Consider the following 25912-nt stretch of genomic DNA (forward strand, 5'->3'; position numbering starts at 1 on the left):
AAAGTAAATAAGTTATACATTGAGTAGAAGTTCAGAAATTTCACCTTTTGATTAAACAAATAAAGGTAATAATTCACAATTGTGCTTTTGTTTTCTTGCAGCGTATTGTGGTTTTCGTGGTTGAATTTATGGTTGCACAGAGAGCAAATTACCACAACCACAAGGCTCATTAAACACCATGATCAGTGTATGTGTTGCGTGTTTAGAGGCAGAGGGGCATTAAATCATGCACATAAACACAGAGGTAAGGCCTTTTTGGCTCCAGACAGACATAATCTACAGAGGAAATGCAACAGATATACATGGACATTCAGTGGTGGCTACGGCCTTCTCACAAATAGTATTCTGTGTTTGTTATTTTTAAGACCCTGTTGAACGTGAACAATTAAATACCGGTAGATGAATTATATATCAACAGAAAGCTTTTAAGTCGTAGATTACAATGATATCACTTTGTGTGTGTGTGTGTTAGTGTCAGACAGAGGAATAACAGCTCTCTGAAAAACTCAAAATCTAAAGTTTTTTAAAATTAGAAGTTGTCAGCCTAAAAACTATCTATCAACTTGATGACATCATTTGATGTCGAGTACCGGTACGCAAATCCACAATGACTTTGCATGGTTCCTCATGTTATGCTCTTAAACTAGCAAAGCACATTTAACAAAGACACAAGTACATATACAACAATTACGTTGAAAATACGACAAGAACAAAAGACTTGTAGTACACACAGCGAAAACAGGCATTCCTGTTCTTTGAAGACCACTTGCAAAAATACCAAAAATATATTAATAATACAAAGACAAACAAAATACATCTAAACCTGTACATTTTCATGACAATTAAAAAGAAAGAGTACAGTGATATAGAGAGGCAAGAGAAATAAGGATGTAATGAGAGAGAAAAGAGAAGGGAATAAAAACAGTGAATTACAAAAGTGTGGTATAATTATTATGTAGAAGCGCTTGGCAATACGGTACTTTTAGAGCATCTAAAACATATTGTGCCTTGAGAAAAGACTGTATACCATCAAAAATCTAACTTCCCTGTAGAATAAAATGCCTGTCCTCGAAGTGAACTTGAAAATGAATAGAATTGGAATTCATGAATAGATGAGGCTAAATAAAGACATAATTTAACTCTTAGGAATTCATACCCTGGCTATATAGTTGCACCTAGAGCACGTAACCGTAGCGTGTGACCTTAGCCTAGTGAATGCACTGAATATATTAGAAGTAACACAGTCTTGTGATCACACACTGTTGCACTGTAGCTTCAGAAACATAGTTACTACAGAATATGTTTTCACTTGCATCTACATGTACATGACAGAGATCAAGTGCAGAGCTGTTAAATAATAAATTTTAAATACAGGGTGCATATCACCAATTAGGTGGTCTTCCATGAGGCCCTGTTTAGTGAGAACAAAACAAATAACAGCAGTAATAAACGAAATAGATAAATACATAAGCATATAAACAGTAAAAATACAAACTAATCGGTATTCTCATAGTTAATTAAGCCAACAATAGAATTTTTAATCAAAAGGGAAAGAATTAATCTGACTGTGTACGTGCTAAAAGAGAAATGGGGCTGCCTTTAAGTTGTAGGGCTACAACAAACGTTGAAAGCATGAATTGTAAACAATAAGGGCACAATTTCACTAAGGGGGGGGGGGGGGGAGGTGTGGATTTTTTCTTAAATATCAATTAGGGTTTTTAAATATTTAATCATAAACAAAATATCAAACTTTGACACTTTCTTATAGCGGCAAATACAAACAAAAAGTAGACTACCCTACTGCCTGTATAAATCATCTTGGGTTGGGTATACAACAAAAACATGTACTGAAGGCAAAGTGTTAACATTGTACATGTAGTTCCCCCCCCCCCCCTCTTCCCTCACCCATACCCCCATGGCATAGAATCAGTGTCAATGGAAGTTCATCATCTAAGTACTGGTATACTTAAAGGTAATACAAAGTTTTGGGAAATTTTGAAAATTGGGTGGATAATGATTCTTTACAATTGTGATATATTTGGATGCCCCTGTGAGTGTATTACAAGCGCTGGGAAATTTAGCCTCTAAAACACGTCTGCTTTCGAGAAAAATTGAATATAGCAATTTACCGGTGCTCCCGGTAAATTTTCAAAAAAATCAAATATCGCGTACGGCCGTTCAATGGTAGCTGCGACCATGAAAATCTCAGAATATGTAGTTGAGATATAAAATTTCCCAACAGGAATAGCTAATCGGTCGATTTTAGTCAAGAAACATTGTTTTATAGCATAATTAATACCTTGAACTTGAGAGGGAGCTATACATCATAAAGAGCTTATTATTTACAATTTCATAACTTTAGACTCGATTTCAACCGGGACAACGTTCACTGAATATTGTAGGATCGCATATGTTTCCAATATGTTCATTTGGACCAAATTCATGACCCAATACCAACACTTTGTAGTACCTTTAAAGGTATCACAAAGAATTGGTAAGGGATCATGAATTTGGTTCAAATGAACATAATTATTAGAAGCCTATGCGATTTTCCAATATTCAGTGATCGTTGTCGCGGTTGAAATCGATTCTAAAGTAATGAAATTATAAATAATAATTTTTTTTTTTGTATATTGATCTCTCAAGACTGATACTACTTTAGCTCTAAAACAATGTTTCTTAACTACAATCGACCAATTTGCTACTCGTGTTATATATATCAGAACTGCATATTCTGAGAATTTTGTGATCGCAGCAACCATGAAATGGCCTTAGACTGATATTACTTTAGGTCTAAAACAATGTTTCTTAACTACAATCGACCAATTTGCTACTCGTGTTATATATCAGAACTGCATATTCTGAGAATTTCATGATCGCAGCGACCATGTAGGCGCGATTTGAAATATTTGAAATTTACCAGGATTACCAGTAAATTTTTTATCATTCAATTTTTCGAAAGCAGAAGTGTTTAAGGGGCTTATAATACATCCACTGGGGCATCCAAATATATCAACATTTTAAAGAACTACTATCAATCCAATTTTCAAAATTTCCTGAAACTTTGCATTACCTTTAAAGATACAAACATTTCATGGAGACTACCATTCTGATTGCATAATCAGATAATTGCGCTATTAAAAAGAGAAATTCCTCAGGTCTACACCCCCTCATCTGCCATATATGCCTGTGATAGCATGCAAAGTGTTTTAGTACATCAACCTCCACTACCACCCCCCCCCCCCCTCCCCCTTACCACTGAATCTGTGGATTAGGAGGGATGAAATCGCCTTGCATTGAAAATCCATCTAACCACACTTGATAGCCCTTGATGTAGAGGTTCGATAATACTGCTGGATTATAACGACCACATTAACCCACACGGTGTGTTTTTAAAGGGAAACCAATCTCGATAGCAAATAACTCTAGAGGAAAGCAGAAAAATGAGAGAAGTACCGGTACACTGATGAAAATATGAATGAATTCTGACCAAAAATAATAGAAACAAAAATTAACAATCAATTCATTTTTATCGATTCTTCAGCTTCCAAAAGAAATCAAAGAGTTACCAATAAGTAGTTATCATATCATTGACTTTTCTTTTATGTTATTTTTTTTATAATTTCATGTCAGGTTGGACTTCAAGTTTAAAGGCTATCACACATCCTTGTATAATTGGGCAGTACCGTGGGTGAGTGTGTGGGTGTGTGGAGGAGAAATAGAGGGAGAGGAATGAGAGTAAAAAGGAGATAAGAAAGAGATCTTGTATTTATTTAGATTCTGTGTTTTATCTTTAAATATTCCAAAAAGCTTTTCCATGAATTTTCATCATCTCTTCCATTCCTAAGCTTGAAGATTGTGCATTTGGGTGTGGATGTGTGTGTGTGGATGGGTGTGTGTTAGAGAGAGAGGAAGAGAGAGAGAGAAAGAGAGAGGGGGAAAGAGATAGAAAGAAAGAGAGAGAGAGAGGGGAGAGATTAAATAAAGGGGTGACAAATCTTGAGCGATGGAGGTGGATTGGGCAGTGTGTCTATGTGTGCGTGAGAGAGAGAGAATGAGAGATAATGGGAGAGAGAGGTTTAATAATATTTCAGTGAGGTGTTTTCATTCTAAATACTAATATTCTGAAGAAGGTGCATTATTAATCATCTCTTTGTCAGCTTGAAGAACGAAACCATGGGGAAGGCAGGCAGGCGGGCATACAGACTGCTCATTGAGGTTTGCAGGTAAGCGCTAGATGGCTTCGCGTTCCTGCAATTCCTCCTTAGCCTGGCCGAGTCAGTATCAAATTACTGAATATGATTCACACTGTAAACATGCCTTGGGCACAGAAACATACTGTGTGATTGGCCATCCTATATGATTCTACATCTCTTCTTTCTTTCTTTCGCTCCCACCATACTCCTCCTTCTGTCTCTCAATCTCTGTCTCTCTGTCTCTCTCTTCATCTTGCCCTATCTTTCTGCACCCTCCTCTCGCTGTTTTGTCTTTTGTAATATTTGAGTATAATTAAACCTCGCTCAGTAGCTTAGTATACCAAACAGCATATACATGTAGGTACCTAAGTATTAAAGATAAAGGTGAGTTCTGGTAATGCGATTGCACTGTGAAAGAAAAGGTGTGGAATGGATCAGAAAAAGTTGATCATATAGCATGTAAGTATTGTTTGGCACATGACATTTATTTGTAATCTTGAACATTCAGTGTAAGTTTCGTTAGATTCTGTGAGAATTCATTTTCTTTTTTTACCAGAACTCAAGTTTATCTTTAAGTATGTGTCGGTAGTATAGTATGTGCATGATAATTTAGTAGCCTCCAACCACATACTACACATGGACTGGGAATCTAGCATTCCCTCCAATTAGGAGCAATACATTCCACAGGCAATCATTAGATAAATGACTTCACACCCCACGCTCAGGCACTGTACATGAGTATGACGTATTCCAATTACTCACTAACCAACCTGCACATTAAATCCTCACAGCGTAACTTTCATGAAAACTTCAATATAAAAAGTAAGCATCTTAAAACTATTTTCTGAGTTTTTAATCTATAATGAAGTAAATATGATAAAAATTGTGCATCAGCGTACCTCCCTTCTCTGCCCCTCCCCTTCTCTGACCTCTCCCCATGTCTTAAACTTGTACCTTTCTTACTGACTTTCTAACCCCCCCCCCCCCCCATCTCTCCTCTCTCTCTCTCTCTCTCTCTCTCTCTCTCTTTCTCTCTCTCTCTCTCTTTCTCCTCCCTTCCTCCCCCACATCCCTGTTGCAGCACTCTATCCCTTTATCTCTCCCTCTCTTTCTCTACCCCTCCCCCTCTAGTTACCCCCTCTTTCTCCCCTCCACTCTTTCTCTCTCTCTCTCTCTCTCTACTCCTCCCCCTCTCCCCAACCCCTCTCTCTCTCTCTCCTCCCTCCCTCCTCCACATCCTTCTTGCAGCACGTTATCCCTTTATCTCCTTCTCTCTCCCCCCTCCTCTCTCTATTTCTCCCCTCCCTCCCCCCCCCCCTGCTCCTTCTCCCCTTCACTCTTTCTCCACCTCCTCTCTTTCTCTCTCTCTCTCTACTCCTCCCCCTCTTTCTACCCCTTCCCCACCTGACTCTTCATATACCTGTTTAGCTCCTGCAGCTCACCAGCAGTCATCTCTAGAGCACACGTTCTTTGATATCAAATTATTTCATCTGCACACTTGGTTGCCCCCACAACTAGGTCATTACAGTGGCATAGCTGCAGGGCATGGGTGCATTTACCCCCCCCCCCCCCCCCCCCACCCCCTCAAATGGCAAAATCAGGACCAAGATACATAGGGGAGAAAGAGAAAGGCAACATGAAGGGGCAGATGATACGACTCCCTTCCACATCACCCCTCTCTATCTTTATACCCCTCTCCACCCACCCGCCCAACTTGACGGGATTATTCTCTTGCATTTCATTTACTGACTAAGAATTAAGCCCCCCCCCCCCTCCCATGACACCAGAACCCCCTTACTTGTTGGACCGATGCTATGCCGCTGCTGCTGAGATATAAGTCATAGGTAACAGCCTTTAAACAGTTGGTGACTTAATTCAATATCACCTTCTCATCTACTCACAAATGGCTACACATAAAGGCCTGTCCTCATCAGCTCAAGATTGCTAAATAGCCCGCTTTTTCTGATTTGGGAATCGCAACTTCATCAGCTTGAGACTCGACCTCTAACCTTGAAACTGGAGCATGAAAACTCAAGATATTAGCTCAAGATATTTTGCTCAGCGTTCGCGGATAGTGCGAGTCTTCGGGCTGGTGAGGAGTCTGAGGACGCACCAGAGAAATATCGGGATATCTTGCAAACTAGCCCAAGATATATTGGGATGATTATCTCGCCCAAATATCCCGCTATTTGAAACTTTGGGCTGATGAAGACGCAAATTAACTGGATAATTTGGGATCAGGATAATTGAAATAGCGGGATATTTGGCAATCTCAAGCTGATAAGGACAGGCCTATTATACATGAATGTCTTGTCTAAGGGAGCATCTTACACGACTCATTCAAACATGTTGATAAACAAACATGATAGGTATGTTGTTTGGATTAAATACAATCTGTGTATGGTGGGGTAATTACTTTAACCTTGCTTTAACCTGCATAATCTACACTATCAGCTGAGAGTAAAATGGGTGTAGGCAGAGATAACATTACATAGAGTTAATGCCCTCGTCTCCTTTAACTGATATCTATTTTGGGTTGAGAATCTCACTTTAACTGTGAAAACATCAATAAACAACAAAAAAAGATATCTAAGTAGTTTAGAGTCATCTTTTTACAGTTACTTGTATCAAATATTTGTATTAGACCATGCCATCAGGGCCCATCTAATAAAGAGTTGTGATTAATCACAACTTATTTGTGATTGATATCTTGATATCAATCCCAAATATGTATATAAGAGATAGGGGACTGCAAAATTGTGATTAATTAGAGAACTTGTGTATGATTTGGATCAATCGCAACTCTTCATAAGACGTAGCACTGATGGAGACAAATACCTATAGGGAAAGTGTGGCAAAGCCAGCAATAATTGTTTTGGTTTGTTTTTTCTTTACGTTCTTATATAGCTTGTACGCTTCTTTCACTGTACAATGATTCCTTATACAGCGTTTCTGTAAACGAGTTTTGTATAATTTGCTAAAGTGTGAACAGGCTGTGAGTAGGTTCATATCTACTACTGATGCTGACTGGTTCGCTTTACAACCAGTCAGAAATAATTCACAAGGTCAAAGGTCAAGGTTTATTAAATGCTGATCCTGAATAAACCTGTCAATCAAACAGAGTGATATCAAGGGGTCAGTGACACCAAGACGTAACTTCATTTTGGCCATTTTGAGAAATAGTAGTTTATGTGTCGCTGAGCACTAGGGCCTTGAGGAGTTTAAATTCTATGTTTTACTAGCCATTGACTTCAATGGGGTATTGGGTGGAGTTAAGTTTTTGTGGAAAGCCCACATTTTCTAAAACATTTTGATAACAAATACTCATTTTGGCAAAATATGGAGTTACATCTTTGTGTCACTGAACCCTCGATATAGACTCCTGTTTACCAGCCTTTTGACCTCACAGTCAAGAAAAATATTCTCCAAGAACCCTTTTTGTTAAAGCTTGAAGGTTATGCTATGGATTATTTTAGTGAGGAGTCAGCATAGCTTGTCATATAGCTGAAACCCTCAAGTTCATTCATTTTAAATATTTCATGACTACTCATGGCCTTTTTAATCAAAATAAGGAAAAGCTAAGTTTGGCCATTTAAAACATTATTCCCATTGCTGTTTGGCTCAACATTCCTTAAATAGGAATCCTCACTGTAAATCATCTAGGCTACATGCCATAGAGCTAAGTCTTGAAGTTCAAGGAATTTAAGGACCAATTCATGGCCTTTCTAAATAAAATATTAACAAACAGCAAAAAAAAAAGACTTCTGTTTCAATGTATTATTCTTAGTGATTAAACACAACATTCCTTGAAGTGGGATCCTACAAACAAACACAAAATTAAGTTTTGCCCATTAAAAATTGATTTGATTTACTGCAGGTATCATTCTTTACAATGGAACTATTTGAGAATGGGCAAGCGTTGTGCTCATCCCTTTAGAGAAGCTCTCAAGCTTCATACCAGTAATAAAACCTGACATGCACAGTAGGTCAGCTCTTTCCTTTATACATCCACATCTATTAACTCCTAAAGCATGTTCAGTTATGGCACATTTAATCGCTGCAACTTATGTAACTCAGCATCCTTTAAAGTGGAACCATTTAAGGATGGAAAAGGCAATGTGCTCATTCATTTTAATAAAGAAGCTGTTAAGCTTTATACTATCTGATATCCACAGTAGACCAGCACCTTCCGTAAAACTCCTGCATCTAACTCTGAAGCTTTGTTCAGTTACGGCGCAATAAACCGCTGCCAAAAGACCGCCACAGTTTATTCAACACAATAACCTTTGAACTTTGGAAGTGAAATTGTGGACCATTTAAGGATTGAAAAAGTGATGCGCTCATCCCCTTAAAGAAGCTGTTAAGCGTGATACCAGAAATAAAACCTGACATCCACAGTAGGTCAGCGTCTTCCATCGTACACCTACATCAAACTCCTACGGTTTGTTCAGATATGGTGTATAAAACCGCTGCCAAAAAAACGCCACAGTTTATTCAACACAACAACCTTCAAACTTTTAAAGTGAAACTGTGGACCATTTAAGAATGGAAAAGACAATGTGCTCATCCCCTTAAAGAAGCTGTTAAGCTTGATACTAGTAATAAAACCTGACTTCCATAGAAGGTCAGCACCTTCCATCTTACATTGTACATCTCCATCAAACTCCTACGGTTTGTTCAGATATGGTGTATAAAACGGGTGCCAAAAAAAATTCCTGCCAAATCTATGTGTAAATAAATAGCAACTGCGTTCAACGAAGGTCCTACCCTTTATAATCACTGAGCTCTGTGTTATAACATACATGTACAGGTACAGAAAGGTGAAGCGAAACCCACTTAAGCCATCATAAATTACTGTCTTGGTTTATCGCGTCATACCTGAACAGAGCTTCATGCTCTTGAACTCTGCATAGAGCAGAGAATGATAAATCAATGTGTCTCTAAATGTCACCAGGAATGCGACAGCTTGGTGTCGCCATCTTGAAGCCTGGACTATGACGAACACTGCACCATTTGTTTACGTCTGATCGTTAAACAGGTAGAGTGACAAGTCACAGGCTCGAAGCTCGCCATGGTTTGTATTCATCTGATCATTAAACAGATAGAGTGACAAGTCACAGGCGAAGCCCGCCTATGGTTTGTATTCCCGTCTCTTAGGGGGTATTCAACAAATATATCAGCCTTCGTCATAATATTCCATGCTTGTTTAGCAAACATTACATAGTACCTCATGCTAATGGCGACTGCATGTCGGTGTATTTGTGCAAATACAAAGAACGGGGGCAGGTCTTCAGAGAAAAAAAATACCAAGGGAAAATTCTCCCAGAGAAGGCCATTGTGACTATTGTCAACCGTACCATATTTTGAAGAATACTTCCGATATGCAAAAATTACTTTGGTGTGACTAAAATAAAACTATGGGGTGCCATCAAGCAATATAAAAATGGTAATTAAGTACAGTACCTTTTGAGAAGACTGGTATACTATACACATGTACATGTACATCTCTTTGAACTTCCCAAGAGCTTAGTAAAGTGCACATATCATTTGGACATACTACATGTAAGTGTACATGTAGTCCCATTTATGCATCTCCATGTGCGGTGCCTGTGCCTGTAAGTGATTTTCAGCACAACTAAGTTTTTATGTTATAAAGTTGATGATTAACAGCCTCACAATTACACACATTTTATGTGCAATACTGTAACAGAACTTATCGAAATTAGTTCTAAACATTTTATTTATTCTGCATTTCACAGGCATGACCAGAAATCAACTTAATCAACTTTTTTTCAAACATTGACTACTCGCTTTAAAGCTTCTAGGCAGCGTTGGTAAAGCTTGCTTGAGCTGATGAAAGCTAGTCACATCACGCTATGCCCATTAGCATGTCTAATATAGCCTGCCTGCCTGCCTAGCTGCCTCTCTGGCTGCCTGCACGGCTGGCTCTATGGCTTCTACCTGAGTAGACTCCCTGATTTATTGTTTCTAAAATCAAGCTCTTGACTTTGATCCACAGGAGTGATGCAGAGGGACCTTCTCACACCTAGGGAATAGACTCTAGCGATATATCCCAATGTTGGTTATTAACTTTATTATAGAGTGGGCGTTAAAGAGAAGGATGAGTTCTGAGAAGAGGTGAAAAATAATTTGTGAGCATTATCATTCTATTTTGCAAGTGTGGAAGAACATCAGATAAAAAATGTTCCCTGAAAAGCATGAACCCCGACAAGAGACTTCAAATTCCTTCCAAGAGTCAACTTCAGATGTTTGTATTTCTGCTTGTGGACTACATGTACTGTGGTGGGCATCAACCGATTCCATGACATTTGCTCCGGCGACAATTGCTCCGCTGTAAATTTCATACACTAATCGAATGGCTAACTTCAACCCTGGATTCAACACTATACCCTACCCTAAACCTAACCCTAAACCTAACATAAAACCCTATTGAAACCCTAACCCTAACCCTACATCTTAGACGAAATAAAGCCCGGAGCAATTGTCGCAGGAGCAAATGTCGTGTCACCCATCAACCATCTCAAAAGAATCATAATGCACATCTTACACCACAATTTAAGCCCAAGTACAACATTTAATGTTTGTTCTGCATGCCTTGCTAACTCTGGCACAGTCCAAGGAGATGAAGTAAAGTTGCAGAAGGAGGGAACATAAAAAGATTACTTGTCATCTTGTTAAATTAATGTGTCTTAATGTCCCCCCATCCACACAAAAAAAAACAAGAAGGATTGCATATAAAGCTTTGCTTTGAAGAAAAAAAAGGATAACTGAAACACAGATCACTTGTAAAACAAAACAAAACAAAACAAGGCAAAATCACACATACATGTACATGTAACAACAAGTACTATAGATTTGAAAGATTTGATTTTCTCTATTAAAGGTAAAGACCAGTTATGGTCATGCGATTGCATTGTGAAAGAAACGTTGTGGAATCGATCAGAAAAGGTTGATCATCTAGCATCTATAGCATCTGCAAGGTTCTGGAATCATCAAAATGATAAAAAATTTGGCCAATTCTTCGTAAAGTTACAAGCACTATACACAGAAAGATGTATATGGGACTACCCTATATCTCTCACAGACCATGAGAGAAACAAATTTACCAAATATATGAATTAGTAGGCAGTTTCCCGGCAAATTTTTTATCATCATGTATTAGTCAAAACATATTCTTTCACATGATTGGTAATGAGAGCTTCCATTTCATTTTTTGAAATTGGGGCGTTTCCAATACTGGTCTTTACCTTTAACAATACAACTATTCTTCATTTGTAGAAATATATATGTGAGCATTTCTATTTGATCCTTAATTATTTGCCTAAGAGAAGTGATGGATTGTACATATCATACCGAGTTTAAAAGTACATGAATAATTATGTGATAGTGCAAATATTACAAGTGGCTGTGCAGGACAAATTTTAAAGCATTAAAAAGAATCATTTGACATTGACAAAATCAGATTGATGGTGAAGTTCCCAACGGACTCTTTTTCAAAGAGTTCATAAAGACCAAAATGATTTGTTTATAATGAATACTGATTGAGACATTTCACAAGAAGAAGACAGACACCAAGTTGTTAGCACCTACCTTAGTGTTAAGCTGTCATTACAGGGTGATTAGTAAAGGGAAAATGATGGTATTATTAGTAAGGAGTTAGGGTGTTAATCAAGGAGTTCGGGTGTAAATCAAGGATTCTACACAGAAGTCAAAGAAAAATATGTGTCAGTAAAATAATAATAATAAATAAATGGGTTATGCCCTGGAGAAGGATGCAAAGTTTGTTGCATATATCTTCTATTTTTATTTGTGTGATATATATTGTAAAAATCAGGCCAAATTTTCAGGAAACTAACTCAAAAATGGACATGAAACAGGATTTCTCCCTGAATTACCAGTATTGAACAGGTATGTTTGATAACTTGCACACAACAAACTTTGATCATCCCTTCCAGAGTATTGATATCCTGCTCTGCAATAAAATAATCATCAAAACAAAACCTTATCTAAATAAGATGTTAAATCAGTATACATTAAGTAGGCAAACATTATTTTTAAGTAATGAGGGCATATGGTTATCTAAATTAGATATTAAGGTAGTACAGGTAGGTCTACATTTAGTGGGTACATGAAGGGCCTATCAAATGAATAAAAAAATATTAATTTAAACAAGGGAAAGGAAAACCAAACAATCTGTATGGGGTAAGAACATGTAGACTGGCAGGAAAATGTTAACATACACTGTACACCAGGTAGAATCGTTAGAAATTATTAGCTAAGTATAAGGTGAGACTTCTGAATATACAGTGCTTATCAAAAAAAGTGTACTGAACTTTGGCAGCACATGATGACAAAGTCATAATGAATGTGACCTTGCAATATTTCTCATGGTAAATTTCTGTCTAATGATACTCTTCTCCGAATTTTTTCTGTCAACGATGACCGAGCACCAGGATTTTTTTTAAACAGTCAAAGTTCTAATCTAGATAAGATGGTAAACAAGAATGTGTACATGTACATGTAGGTACCGGTATACATTTAGTTATTAATATGATCAACAAAATTATATAAATAGACACTTAGTGGTAATGGGCTATTAACATCGTTTTTTTTAAATGACATAAAGGCTATAATCTAAATGAGATATCAAAAAAGAACAAGTATGGTAGTACAAATTTAGTGAGTAATATGATCAATGAGGTTATCTAAATAGACCTTTAGTGTTAATGTTAAGTGTTAATGGGCAATTAAATTTTTCTTTTTTCATAAATATACAGTCAAACCTGATTTAATTAGTTCCTCATTTCTCGTGCTTTTTCCATTATATTTGTTGTACCATTGCATATTTTTTGTGATATAAATATTCTTGTATTATGTTTTGAATGAGAAATAAAAATCATTTGAATCAGCGACTACCTGTCTACAAACTGTTTGCTTCCCTAAAAAATGGTTTCTAATTGAGACATGTACTATAGGAACCAGTACATAAAGACCACTTTTGTTGTCTCCCTTGGGTGGTCTTTATAGACAGGTTTCACTGTAATAGAATATGATATATTAATGTGAGCATATTACCTTTCCAGAAAGCCTGTTAACACTGACATCACAAAATTTCTTTCATATTATGATACAATTTCAGTGATATTTTACTATCACATTTCCATGCCAAATTTGGGCTCCCAACACTTTAGAGGGGCTTTAAACAATATTTAGTGATTAATAGGACCAATGAGGTTAGATAAATAGTGGTAATGGGCTATTAAAATTAGAATATAATAAGTTAAGGTGAGTATATTACCTTTCCAGAAAGCCTGTTAACACTGACATCACAGGTAGATAGCTTCACACTGGCAGCTGTTTGCTGGGTTGCAAACACGATGAAACCAAACCCTGCAGACTCCAACTGACAAGTCACTATCTGTGATACAACAAATGCAAAATACATGGTTTAAAGAAATGATCGGCGTTGTCTATAATAGGTCATGGCTGACCCGTTGTGACCAGTGTGATGAGACCTTTCCATTGGCATCTGTCTCCTGCAATCCAGTAGAGTGTATTGAGAGGGTGGCCAGGGACATCCCTAAGAGCGTCACTCCATCTTAGGAGGCGACCCGGGTTCGAAACCTAGGCAATGCGCTAGTGCCCTTTTGGTATTAAAGGCATAATCCTCATTACCATGTCTCTCGGAGAGGACCTAAGCCGTCGGTCCTCTGGTTGCACACCAACAAGCATTTATACTTTCTTAGCAGTCAGGTAAAATAACCACCACTACCACACACACACACACACACACACACATAGCTTAGGTCTTCCTTTGCTACGCGTTCCTTCAAAGGTACCTTGAATGATGATTTTTTTTTTTTCAAGGTTGTCTCCTCATCTTCCGCTAACGTGACCAAAATATTGTAGCTTGTACTCATCAATCCTGGTAGCAAGTGGCGGTTGATCTTTGATGATAGAAATAATAGACATGATAGGTAATACAAACATCAAAGAATAGCAACTAATACAGACACACTGAAGCCCTTCACCTTGCACTCATTAGAGTAATTGCAAGAATAATCAAAAAGCTAAAATTGGACAATATAAACCCAAGCTATAGGGAACAAAGCGCTCACAAAACCCCTGGTTGTGATTGGTTGCTGGAAATTTTAAAGATAGTACATGGAGATGTAATGCCAGCTATTGAAATGAAAACTGTCTGTAGCCCAATATTATTGTTAGTATTAACCATGCCTTTGGGAGCCCAGTGGCTCCTGTATTAATCATACCAGAATGACAAAAATCAGTACCGTATTTGCCGGCGTAAAGGCCGCAGTATTTTTGGAAGAGAAAATATCAAAAAGTCGGGGTGCGGCCTTTACGATGAAAGAGTAAAAAAAAAAAAAACGAAAGTCAAAACCAACACGAACTTGCACGTATGGGACTGGAAACGGTAAAATAACAATACCACTATGGTACAGGACATATCCAAACATCTTACCAACAATTTTATCTTGCATTGTTGACATGAAGACGAAAATAAACGTCCTTACACAACATTTGCCGATAGATCTTGATCTAAGTTCGTGCCAATGCATTGCAAAGGTAAAGGAAGGGACAGTCTAACGGAGCTGCCGCGAACATCCATCTGAAGTCGCCATTTTGTTTTTCCATTTCATGCAGTTTTGCATTATACATTGTGGTAGGGGTATATCGGACACCAAATCTGCCTGCGATCACTTTTTTAGCTAAACTTCCGGTAAATTATAAGAATATGGATGAATTTGGTATCAGTTTGGAAGAAAAAAAATTGTGTTTTTCAAGAAAATTATGATTATTTTGTTTTGCCCGTTTGTTTGCTTTTTTTTTGTTTTGTTTTGTATTTGTTTTTGTTTTGTTTTATTCTCTCTTTGAAATGTCAAAGTTTGGGGTGCGGCCTATGCGGCGGTGCGGCCTTATCGCCGGCAAATACGGTAGTCTACTAGTTAAGTCACCATAATCCCTAAACAATTAAAAAAACATGTTTTCATACATATTAATGTAGTTCATGTATTGTGCCATCATGAACAACATACTACACATGTATAAGAAAATAGGACTTCTAGAAAGTTGTTCATTTCAAGATGCTATCCTAGATGGAAAGCAGTATCCCCATCATACATGTAGCTTTACACCATAATCAGTCAACATCCATCCCTTGAGATGTTAGTGTGATGTCTTCATCCTCATTTCAGGAGAGAGCAGAGGTTAAGAAAGACCAGATGGAATGTGCTTTAGGATCATTCTGGATACCTAGAAATCCAAGATGGTACTGATGAAGATGGTGTCTGTTTTGTTTGATACACTCATGTACATGTAGATCTACTAGAGATGTAAAATCCAGAAAGTCCCATAAATAGCGGTTTATGCCATTTTTATGACTGATGGTGCGACATGATACTGCACCAATGGATGTGGGCTTTATTTTGTCAAATAGGGTTAGGAGTAGGGTACCAGTTGGGCTTTTGAAGATGTTTATTTACGATGAGGGTTAGATTAAAGTATGTATAGTCCAGAGTAAAAGTTACATCTGGTTTAAAATGTAAAAGGATATATATCAACCATTAATTATTTGGTTTCCAGTTACAATGTCCACCAGGCTTCCAATGATTTTAATGGTATATGATAATACAGCGAATTGGGTCTCAAGCAGCCTTCTTATCTGACTGATCTTGACAGAAGTTGGTAACCAAATGAATCACAGAGCAATTGTCCCAAGATCATGGCTCACGCAACTCTAGAGGATATAAGCCATTAGGAGCCAGAAGGGCTTTAACTATACTTTCCCCGTGTCCACACACAACATTTTCCGTGATTAGGTGTGATTAGTTATACTGTTTCGGGATAGTTACATATATATGATTAAATTGTGTGTGTGGACGCTTACTAACGATACGTCGTATAACGAAACGCGGGTTTGGGCATCATTTCGAACTAACTAATCACGCCTAATCATGCCTAATCACGCCTAATCATGGAATGTGTTGTGTGCGGACGTAACTAGTATAACTAGTCGAACTAGAGCGGTATAACTGGGCGGGGCTTAATGTGACCTCATGCGAAAGGAGACCTGACCTCTCATTTTCGCTTCCATTTCATGATCGCAGTAGCAAATTGCGCACCTATACGACTTTCGCTGTAGAGTTTCGTGATTACTTTCTTGTGTGTGTGGACACCCTGGAATTTATACAATGATTCTTTATACAACGTTTCGTTATAGAGTTTCGGGATAAAATGTTTTGTGTGTGGACACGCCGTTTGATGCAGAGATAACACTCTTCTGACTCTGAACAGAAGATGTACTAGTCCCAACAAGAACTATGATATAAGGTCATTGGACTGGGCACACTTTCTCCAGATGGCCAATCCATCCCTTAATGACCGTATGAATGACTGCACAGACATCTTATTGAACAAATATATAGACCTGTCCTCATCAGCTTGAGATTGCCAAATATCTCGCTATTTGAACTATCCCAATAGCAAATTATCCAGTTAATTCGCGTCTTCATCAGCCCGAAGTTGCAATTAGCGTGATATTTGGTGGAGATAATCATCCCAAGATATCTTGAGCTAGTTTGCAAAATATCCCGCTATTTGTCCGGTGATTCACCAGACCTCAGACTCGCACTATGCGTGACAGTGAGCAAAATATATCGAGCTCGAGTTGCAAGTTTAGAGGTCGAGTCTCGAGCTGATGAAGACGCGATTTGTAACTTCGGGATTATTTCCCAAATCAGAAATAGCGGGCTATTTGGCAATCTCGAGCTGATGGAGACATACCTTTATTGAACAAATATACGAGACTGGTAAGAGACTGGTAACTAGTTACGTCCATTGCTCAGCCTAGGCATCTGGGTCAGCAGGTTGATGGTTTAAGCAGCTCTTGTTTGTCACATACCCGGCTTTCAACCAAGTATCAAGGCATGTATCACCATGCATCTAGGCCTAGTCATACATGTATCTGATACCTCATACGCCTCATTATACAGGTCATTTGGCCAACTGAAATTGATTCCTTGTTTCTCAACCACAAAATTCCTCTAAATGAAGAGGAGGAACTCTGATTTGCGTTCTTGCTGTTTCCTGCACATCCAACGACAGTGGGTCAAGTAAGATCGATTTCTAGTTTCTTATGGATCAATATATTTGTTTAACAATGTTGAATCTGAGATGCATGGCCCTTAATGAACGTGCTACCTGTGTCTGTGATATGGTGTAATATTGAAGCCCTAAAAAAAAATTGTGCTTCAAAATGATCAAGAGGTGCCCCCAAAAGTAAACATCTTTGAGTGACAGGTTTTACCATTCTCATTTCCCCAATAGACTGTAGTGTTAAACAAATCGTTAGGAAAACAAATTTTTAATTTCGATTTCCAATCATAAATATCTTAATAATCGGACAGGCGATCGGATTGTAAAAGTCACAGGGTTCATGACTGACCTTATGGTTTATTATGATTGCAGCATGAGCTAAATCCAGGATTTTGTTTCAGAATCTGAGGCAATGTTACCGGATCCCTTTAAGAAGAGCAGGAGGGATCCCACATTATTTATCTACTGTATTTTGCTGGCACATTCAGGTCATTAGGCCTTCCGGTAGTAACATTGATTCTATTTGCTCATCCTCGCCGTCTACAATTTTTAAAAGAAATGTGCCCCATAGTATTGACATTTTGCTATTTTGGAAAGCATGAGGGGTTCCCTACAAATCCAAACGATCAAATCTTTTTCTTTTTTTTGGGGGGGGGGGGGGGAGGGGTTCTGGACTGAGATTCTGGGTGACCGTGTGTTCCGGATGCCTGTTAGTGTTGAGCCTTGTGAATTGCCATTGTGTGATATTCTAAAGTGATATTCTCAGTATACATTGTAACTGAATTCCTTTCTCAAGTCCTACAGACGATATCAGCCCAAGCTAAATTGACACTAAACAAAGATTTTGTTGTTGTTGTTATTATCAGTTTCTTCTCTAGATGTCCTTGGTATAAATACAGTCAAACCTGTCTATAGCGACCGCCCAAGGGAAACACAAAAAGTGGCCTTTGTACTTTGTAGACAGGTTCCTTTGGTACATGTTTCAATGAGAAACCATTTTCAAGGGAAACAACAAATGTGGTCCTTGTAGACAAGTGGTCTACATGTACATGTATGTAGACAACAAGTCACTAAAGCAGGTTTGACTGTAATACCTTTTAATTATGTTTTCACAATACTTTTAAAATCAGTTCTTGATGTTTACCTTTAACGTTCCATTAACTAATTGGTTGCCACTTGTAAGCTGTATACCCCCAACACAAGGATAAATTGATTAAAATTGACTTAATTAAGCCTCTTTTTATGGCATAGTTCAATCAGTCTATTCTGTTAGCAAGGTACCCGTACCTTCTATAAGTGCAGTATGTGTGATTAATCAACGTAAAAATTGGTAACAAATAGATTTTTGTGTGTAATATGATGTATGTTGTCATCATCATCCTGAGTTATCATTATTAGTTGTAGTAAATCTAGCATCATTATTATTATTGCCATTAATATTATTATTACTATTACTCTTATTATTATTATTATCATTATTATTTTTCTTATTCACATTATTATTATTATTCACGTTTATTTTATCATCATTACTATCATTTTATTACCATGATTCACATTATTATTACTTTTATTATTATTGTTATTATTATTATCATATCATTTTCATCATTTTCATTATTATTTGTCATTATCATAAGTAAATGGAATATTTTTCATTTCATGGAGATAGCTTACTGTACAAAGTTCCACTGTACCGATACATGCATTATATAGCGTGTCATGGACAGTGACTTGCACACCTATTCATTTACTCGTAAAATAATCCATCAGCGGTAATCATAATCAATGCTAATGGAATTATAGTTCGGTAAAATTGCCACTAGACGCCAACTGCATGTACACATGTTAGGCGGTGAACGCGAAGAAAACAAGCCATTCGTTTCTAAAAGCAGATGAAGCATACACAGCGAAACAGGTACACATGTAAATCTACAAGTGATGAGGGGTGGGGCTCATGTTCCGGTGACAATAGCCCAATGAATGAATTGAATTTATGAATTTTCAACCCTGGACTAAATTAAACCTATGAACGTGAATATGCGTTTAAAGATAAAGTTGAGTTCTGGTCATGCGATTGTATTGTGAAAGAAATGTTGTGAAATCAATCAGAAAAGGTTGATCATCTAGCATATTAAGTATTGGTGTGTACTGCAAGGTTCTGGAATCATCAAAATTATAAGACATTTGGCCCAGTCCGGGTAAAGTTACGAGCACTGTACACAGAAAGATGTATATATGGGACTACACAAACATGTGGTACATAAACAAAATCTGTTCAGATTTGTATGATGTAACGTGCCATATTTAGAATAATAAGGCCTTTGAAGAGCCGTGCTTTTCAGGGAACAGTTTTTATCTGATGTTCTTTCACAATTGCATAATACAATGGTAATGCTCACAAATTATTTTTCACCTCTTCCCAGAACTCAACCTTCTCTTTAAACCCATGTACTCTCAAAGTCATAAACCCAAACTTTTCATGCCCAACCCAAACCTATTTAATTGTGTTTAAATTTGGTACATTCATAAATGTTTTTTTTTGTATCAAATATGGCTTAAAGTAATTAAATTTACAATTTACAGAAAGTAAACGTATCCACTGAAATACAAAAGACAGCCTGAAATAAATGACAACATGAAAAGGGTGAAGATTTGGTCATTGTTATGTGCAGCAAAGAATAGACAAGGGCTATGAACGGCTAGCCCCATCAACCCGATGTTATACCCACCACAAAGCTACAAATGCAGGCAACAGAATTAAGAGGAAATCTCATTAAAACTGTCCCCACTGTATTAGCAGTAAAAACAAAATAAAAGATAATTTCATTTGGTTTTGAGCTGAATACCCGCTTCCTCTCGTGTGAAATACCCGGGGTCTATTTTCTATCAATATTCTCTCTTTTTTCAATCAAAAATATGAAGGAAGGCGATAGAATAGTACGGTACCTATTGCACTATCATAGCCTGAAAGCCCCAAGGATAAATATAGCCATAACTACGAAACAATCTTATTAGCAATTGAGTTGCATATTCTCTGTACGAAGATGCCGGTAAACTAGTCAGCTTGACTAGGGAGACCTCCCCTAACTGTTGCCCTTGGCATTGGGGCTGTGGCTGTGGCTGTGGCAGTGGCAGGGAAGTTATTAATTTAATATATGACTGGACCATGCAGACAAGTAAGAACATTGTGGTATGGGGAAGGAAGGGGCTGGGGGAACAGAGTCTACAGTCAGGATCTCGTAATGTGAGCAATAATCACTCATAGAATGAAGCCATTCTTGGAACATGAAGCATCACTGCATTTATACTGTAGCAGCCTGCGAGAGACAGTGATCACACATACTGTACATACATGTACATGTATGTACATTAAAAGGCATCGTTTAACAATGTTAAATTTGAGATGCATGGCCCTACGTGTTATCAGTGTCTATGTTATGGTGGGATATTGAAGCCCTTAAAAAATTGCGCTTCAAAATGATCATGAAGTGCCTCAAAAAAGTAAAAAAACTTTGAGTAACCGGTTTTACCATACTCATTTTTTCCAATAGACTGTAGTGGTATAAAGACCCTTAGGAAAAGTTGGCATACAACTGTATATATTCATATTAATCGCTAATATTTCACTTTTCTCCCAAGCTACATGTACATGTATATTTTATTGATAAAACAAATTGGTCTGTTCGTTTACTTTGTATATGAGCCCATAATGTTGCATGAATTATTGATGCTTGAAGTATTTTAATGGTGTATTTCTACGTACCAAGTGATCTTTAGGACCTGCAACTGCCTGGACATGCTGGAACTTTGGGGGTGCACTTCCGGGCTTGATCCGATCAAAGGTCACTTGTACTGAGCTCTGGAAGAAAAAGAAAGAAAGAAAAAAACAGAATAAAGATTCAAAATTTTCAAAATGTCAATTCAGTCAAGCCATATGAGAAATCAATACGCTTCCACGATTAAAACAATAATAATAATAAGTCAATCATTGTTCGTACAAGAAAAACAAAATCAAATCAGGAAGGTGATGCTACTGAACAAAGAATATTGTATCTTACTGATGACCTTCTGGCTCTCAACTACATAAATGTTCAACAAGTCAAAAGATACTCAGGCCTTAAATTTCAATATTTTTAGGGCAAGGCCGTTTTTCTGTAGGGTACATTCCTATATTACAGAACAAATAGGAAGAATTGGAAAGGGCACAACAAATCTCCAAGGCCAGTGAGAGGGGCATTGAGGCCAATCAAAAGGGCATCCGCGGCCATGGCCTTGGTGCCTTGGATGAATTTAAGCCCTGGATACTACTTAAAAGGGAGGTGCATTATCAATTGAACTTGGTATTGATATAAGCAGAAAATGGAGATAAAACAGATCAGTGAAGTTTGAGATAGATCTGGTACAAGACAAGAAATTTATCCAGCATTCAAGTTTAAATTTCTGTAATATTGTAAACACAGATTAGCAAATCAGTGATATATATCTCTTGTGCACCTCTCCCATTAGCATTTTAGTTTTAATATGATTTTAACAAAATGCAGTATATGAAAATCTGAGGTTTGAGCATCTTTTCCAATGATAATATGATTAAAGAATAAGGGGCTTGAATTTTGCCTCTACAACTCTCTCTCTCTCTGTCTTGCAACTCAATCAAAGCTAATGCTGGAAAGTCTTTCATTTTGACTTTCATTTTGACGGTATCCACAATGTCCTTGGAGCAGCGTTGCCATGGTAACGCTGTATTCATTCTTCTTTTCCATGGGGTTGAAAGGATTTGCCTTTTCAGATCTATAATTAACTTGGACTGCAACACAATTTTAATGAAAAAAGGTTTGGTTTATGAATGAAAACAGACAACAAATTTTAAATGAAATCAGCGCGTTTGCAGATTGAACCTGAAATCATTCAGAGAAGCAGCATGGTAATTACAGGAGATGGCCAGTTTTAGTATTAGTGTTTGTTAAAGGGATCCAGTAACTTTGTTTCAGATTCTGAAACAAAATCCTGGATTTAGCTCATGCTGCAATGATAATTATAAACCTTTAGGTCAGTCAGGAACCCAATTACTTTTACAAGCTGATCGCCTGTCTGATTATCAAGATATTTATGATTGGAAATCAAAACCAAATTTTACGTTTGCCAAACGATTTTCATACATGTAACACTACAGTCTACTGGGAAAAGAGTATGGTAAAACAGGTCAGTGAGGTCACTCAACGATTTTTACTTTTTGAGGTACTTCTTGATCATTTTGAAGCGCAATTTTTTTAGGGCTTCAATATATTACACCATATTACAGACACTGATAACACTTAGGGTCGTGCATCTCAGATTTAACAGTGTTAAATGATGCCTTTAAGGTTTTTTACTGAAATACTCATTTTAGCCTTCTTTTTATAGAACTACATCCATCTAGATTGTAACCTGATAATAAATCCCAAAATGTGTCATAGCTTTAAAGTTTCACACGGGCATGTTCAAAAGCCTCTTAAACCTTACACAGTGTGGGCACTGTCTTTGGCCTCTAGGCTATAGGAATTCTAAACATTTTACAGAACACCGTGTTTCTTTGGGAGAAAAGGTATTTTCTATCCAAACTGACATCATTGGAAAAAATGCATGCAGCTTTGATGTACACTGTCAACCATGATATTGGACTCCTTTGCTTTAGCACTTTTCACAAAGTGTTGTGTGAATATGGTTTATTCTTGATCTTGATACATGTAGATAAAGTAGAGTACATATATCTTCTCAGAACTTTATTAATCAATCTCTGTGACTGTTTAGATTGACCAATAAAGTTTATCTATCAAGAATAAACCATCTTCTCACATTACTTTCTGAAAATGGTACAGAAAACTATTCCGACTTAAACCCACAATCATTTCATCAAAAGAGGTAAGGAAAAATAAATCCAAATTCATGGGCAATATACTGCAGCTCAGATACAGGGTGTATATTTTAGGTCCTTGAAGTTCGCTCATGGTTTTGCGATGAAACGGAGCCAGATCTATTTCTAGCGAGCCAGCAAATATTTGCAGAGTCTGGACTTAGGCCATTTAATGTTGTTTCTTAAGTAACATCTAGACTACACCCACCTGAACATTTTGGAATTACTAATAGACACCCCAAAAAGATTTCCCTTGTGCTAACATTACATGTACAGTATATGCAAGCGCAATGTACAGTGCAAACACAGGTCTTAATTAAGCAAAGGAAGAGCCTCACACATGAGGTAATAAAAAAGTAATTATGATGAAATACAACTGGGTCCATAATTTACTGGTTGTAAATTAATTGCACTCATGAGACTGGAATATATTCCAAAGAGTAGAAACTCTTGGGTTATTTTTATTTCAGATTGCAAAAAAACGGTCATTAACTCAGAAATTCTCAAATCTAGTCAGTAGTTTAGTATCATACAGTATTAGTGATCATGAAACTTTCACAAATCTGAACCATTCATGAGATTCACAATAGCAAGTGTGCAAGAAAAATTGCCATTGTATTAGTACCGGGCAGTTACAAGTATGGCGAACGTAAGAAAAAACAAGGCCAAATTAATTTTTCTCGTATTCTGCCTATTTGCTTATTTATCTGTTCAGTTGTTTTCCAACATTCTCCTTGTTTCAGTTTCGGTGTCTCTCTACATAAACTTTGCTCATCATTTCATAAATAGCTGGTCTATTCAGACTAACAGAAACTCATATGAAATTATAATAAAGAAACATATAAAGAATCTCATTTAGCTAAAAGGGCATACAGACTAGATATAGCATATCGAAACGTTATATTAAAAGAAAACAGTTCTGAAGCAAACAATTGACATGATAGGTGAACAATCATCAGAGCGTGTTCATGATGAGCCTCACTTAGGTTTTTTAATATCTGTATGATACCAAGTTCAGACTACATGTACAACAAGACTGATTCTTTATTGAGTTTTCATTTGGAAACATGCGGCTACCTGCGTTCAGCTATAAGAAAGAACTGCCTTCAGCTATGTACATGTATGCGGTCAGCTACGATACATGTGTTCAGCTGAACAACATTCAATGACACATTGTTCAGGTTAGAAACAAGGTAAAATTGTATGTATGTAGCTATCGATTCTCGTAAAGCTTAAATCGAAATGCTGAATGCAATGTTAGATATGTACAGCGTAACACTTAAGGAGTGGGATTTCTGAATGTGGAAATGATCTCGGGGAGAATGAATTACTTCATAGAATATATGGGATAGAGAGTTGTGGCAGTCGATCCATGGTTGCCAACGTCTCAGGATATGGCACATACATGTAGAAGAAGAACGCTTCTCCAGCTCCCTTTCAAAGCTGAGCCATGCAGCCTGCAATGAGCGCAAGCTAGGTCTGTCCTTAATTGCAGACTAGACATGGTATTTGGTTTGATTACCGACCAAGCTAGCTTTAGAGCCTGACTAGCTCAGTCATCATGATACGACTGCCTGCCGGAGAATGCTGAAACATCAGTATGACGTAAATAGCTCACTATGCATGCTCCCTCCGGCTGCGTTCAGAAAACATTTTCTAGCTAGAATCAGGTTCTTGACAAAATGGTCAAATCACAAATTTGAAACATTCTTTGAACGTATTGGGTTTAAAAATTAAAAATAAAATACATGTACTCTCGTCAGGCTCTGTTTGTTCCCACGACAATAGCTGTAACCAGTTCATAAAATTTGTGATAAACAATAAATATACATGTAGTTAATATGAAATGATTTATACAGTACATGTAGGGGCCATCTTTTTTAGTAAGCCTTCGATAGTAAGGGTTCAGAAAATGCACCTTTATGTATATTCCATTTACATGTACATGTACATGTACAATGTACAGGTTTTGTAGGGTTTGTTTTTACATGCACTTTCATGTTATTGAAACAGGTTTGAGATTTCCATTGCACTCCAGCAGATGTTTTAGAAAGCATCATTTTAGCCAAATTGTGTTTCCAGATTTACCTGATCTTGTACTATGAATAACCGGAGAAAACTAACTCAAATGCAACATTTTCTTGAAGAAAATGTATTTCAATAAACTCTTATATGAACGCAGCCTCAGTATGCTGGGCCGCAGCCTCATGCATAGGTCACCAGGAAGGGTCTTAATTGTAGACTAGCGGATGTCATTAGCAGCCATGTTACCAGTGAACATGAACAAGCTTAAAGGCCAAGTGTTCTGATTACTGAAAGCAACAGGGCTGGTTCATTATACATTAGTCTAGGAAAAAGAAAAGTGAATTGGTCATGAGCTTGGTCCCAACTATTAAAACAAAAAAGGAACAGTATTACAGGAAAATTCAAGTCTGATGTTAAGCTATTCTGAAGGAAAGGGTGAACTACTGTGAACAAGACTGGAGAAGAAATAAGAAAGTTATCATGCCTTCTCTCTCTCTCTCTCTCTCTCTCTCTCTGTCTCAGTCTCTCTCTCTCTCTCTCTCTCTGTCTCAGTCTCTCTCTATCTATCTCTTTCTCTCTCTCTCTCTCTCTCTCTCTCCATCTACATGTATCTCTTTCTCTCTCTCTCTTTATCTATCTATCGCTCTCTTGCGCTCTCTGC

The 25912-nt window shown here is 37.4% G+C and overlaps 1 protein-coding gene across 7 annotated transcripts in view; it reads right to left on the reverse strand.

Moving 5' to 3' along the window:
* The window catches only part of LOC755739 (phospholipid transfer protein C2CD2L), an 84823-nt gene that overhangs the window by 43033 nt on the left and 15878 nt on the right, over positions 1–25912 (reverse strand). For all 7 annotated transcript variants that reach the window (XM_030977485.1, XM_030977487.1, XM_030977484.1 and 4 more), the window contains exons 2-3: positions 21100–21195; positions 13516–13635 (exon numbers count right to left, since the gene is read on the reverse strand). In XM_030977485.1, coding sequence (XP_030833345.1) covers positions 13516–13635; positions 21100–21195 — 216 coding nt within the window. The remainder of the gene's footprint in view (positions 1–13515; positions 13636–21099; positions 21196–25912) is intronic.

The sequence above is a fragment of the Strongylocentrotus purpuratus genome, unplaced genomic scaffold (assembly GCF_000002235.5).
Source record: "Strongylocentrotus purpuratus isolate Spur 01 unplaced genomic scaffold, Spur_5.0 spur5_scaffold_1, whole genome shotgun sequence".
Classification (NCBI taxonomy): domain Eukaryota; kingdom Metazoa; phylum Echinodermata; class Echinoidea; order Camarodonta; family Strongylocentrotidae; genus Strongylocentrotus; species Strongylocentrotus purpuratus.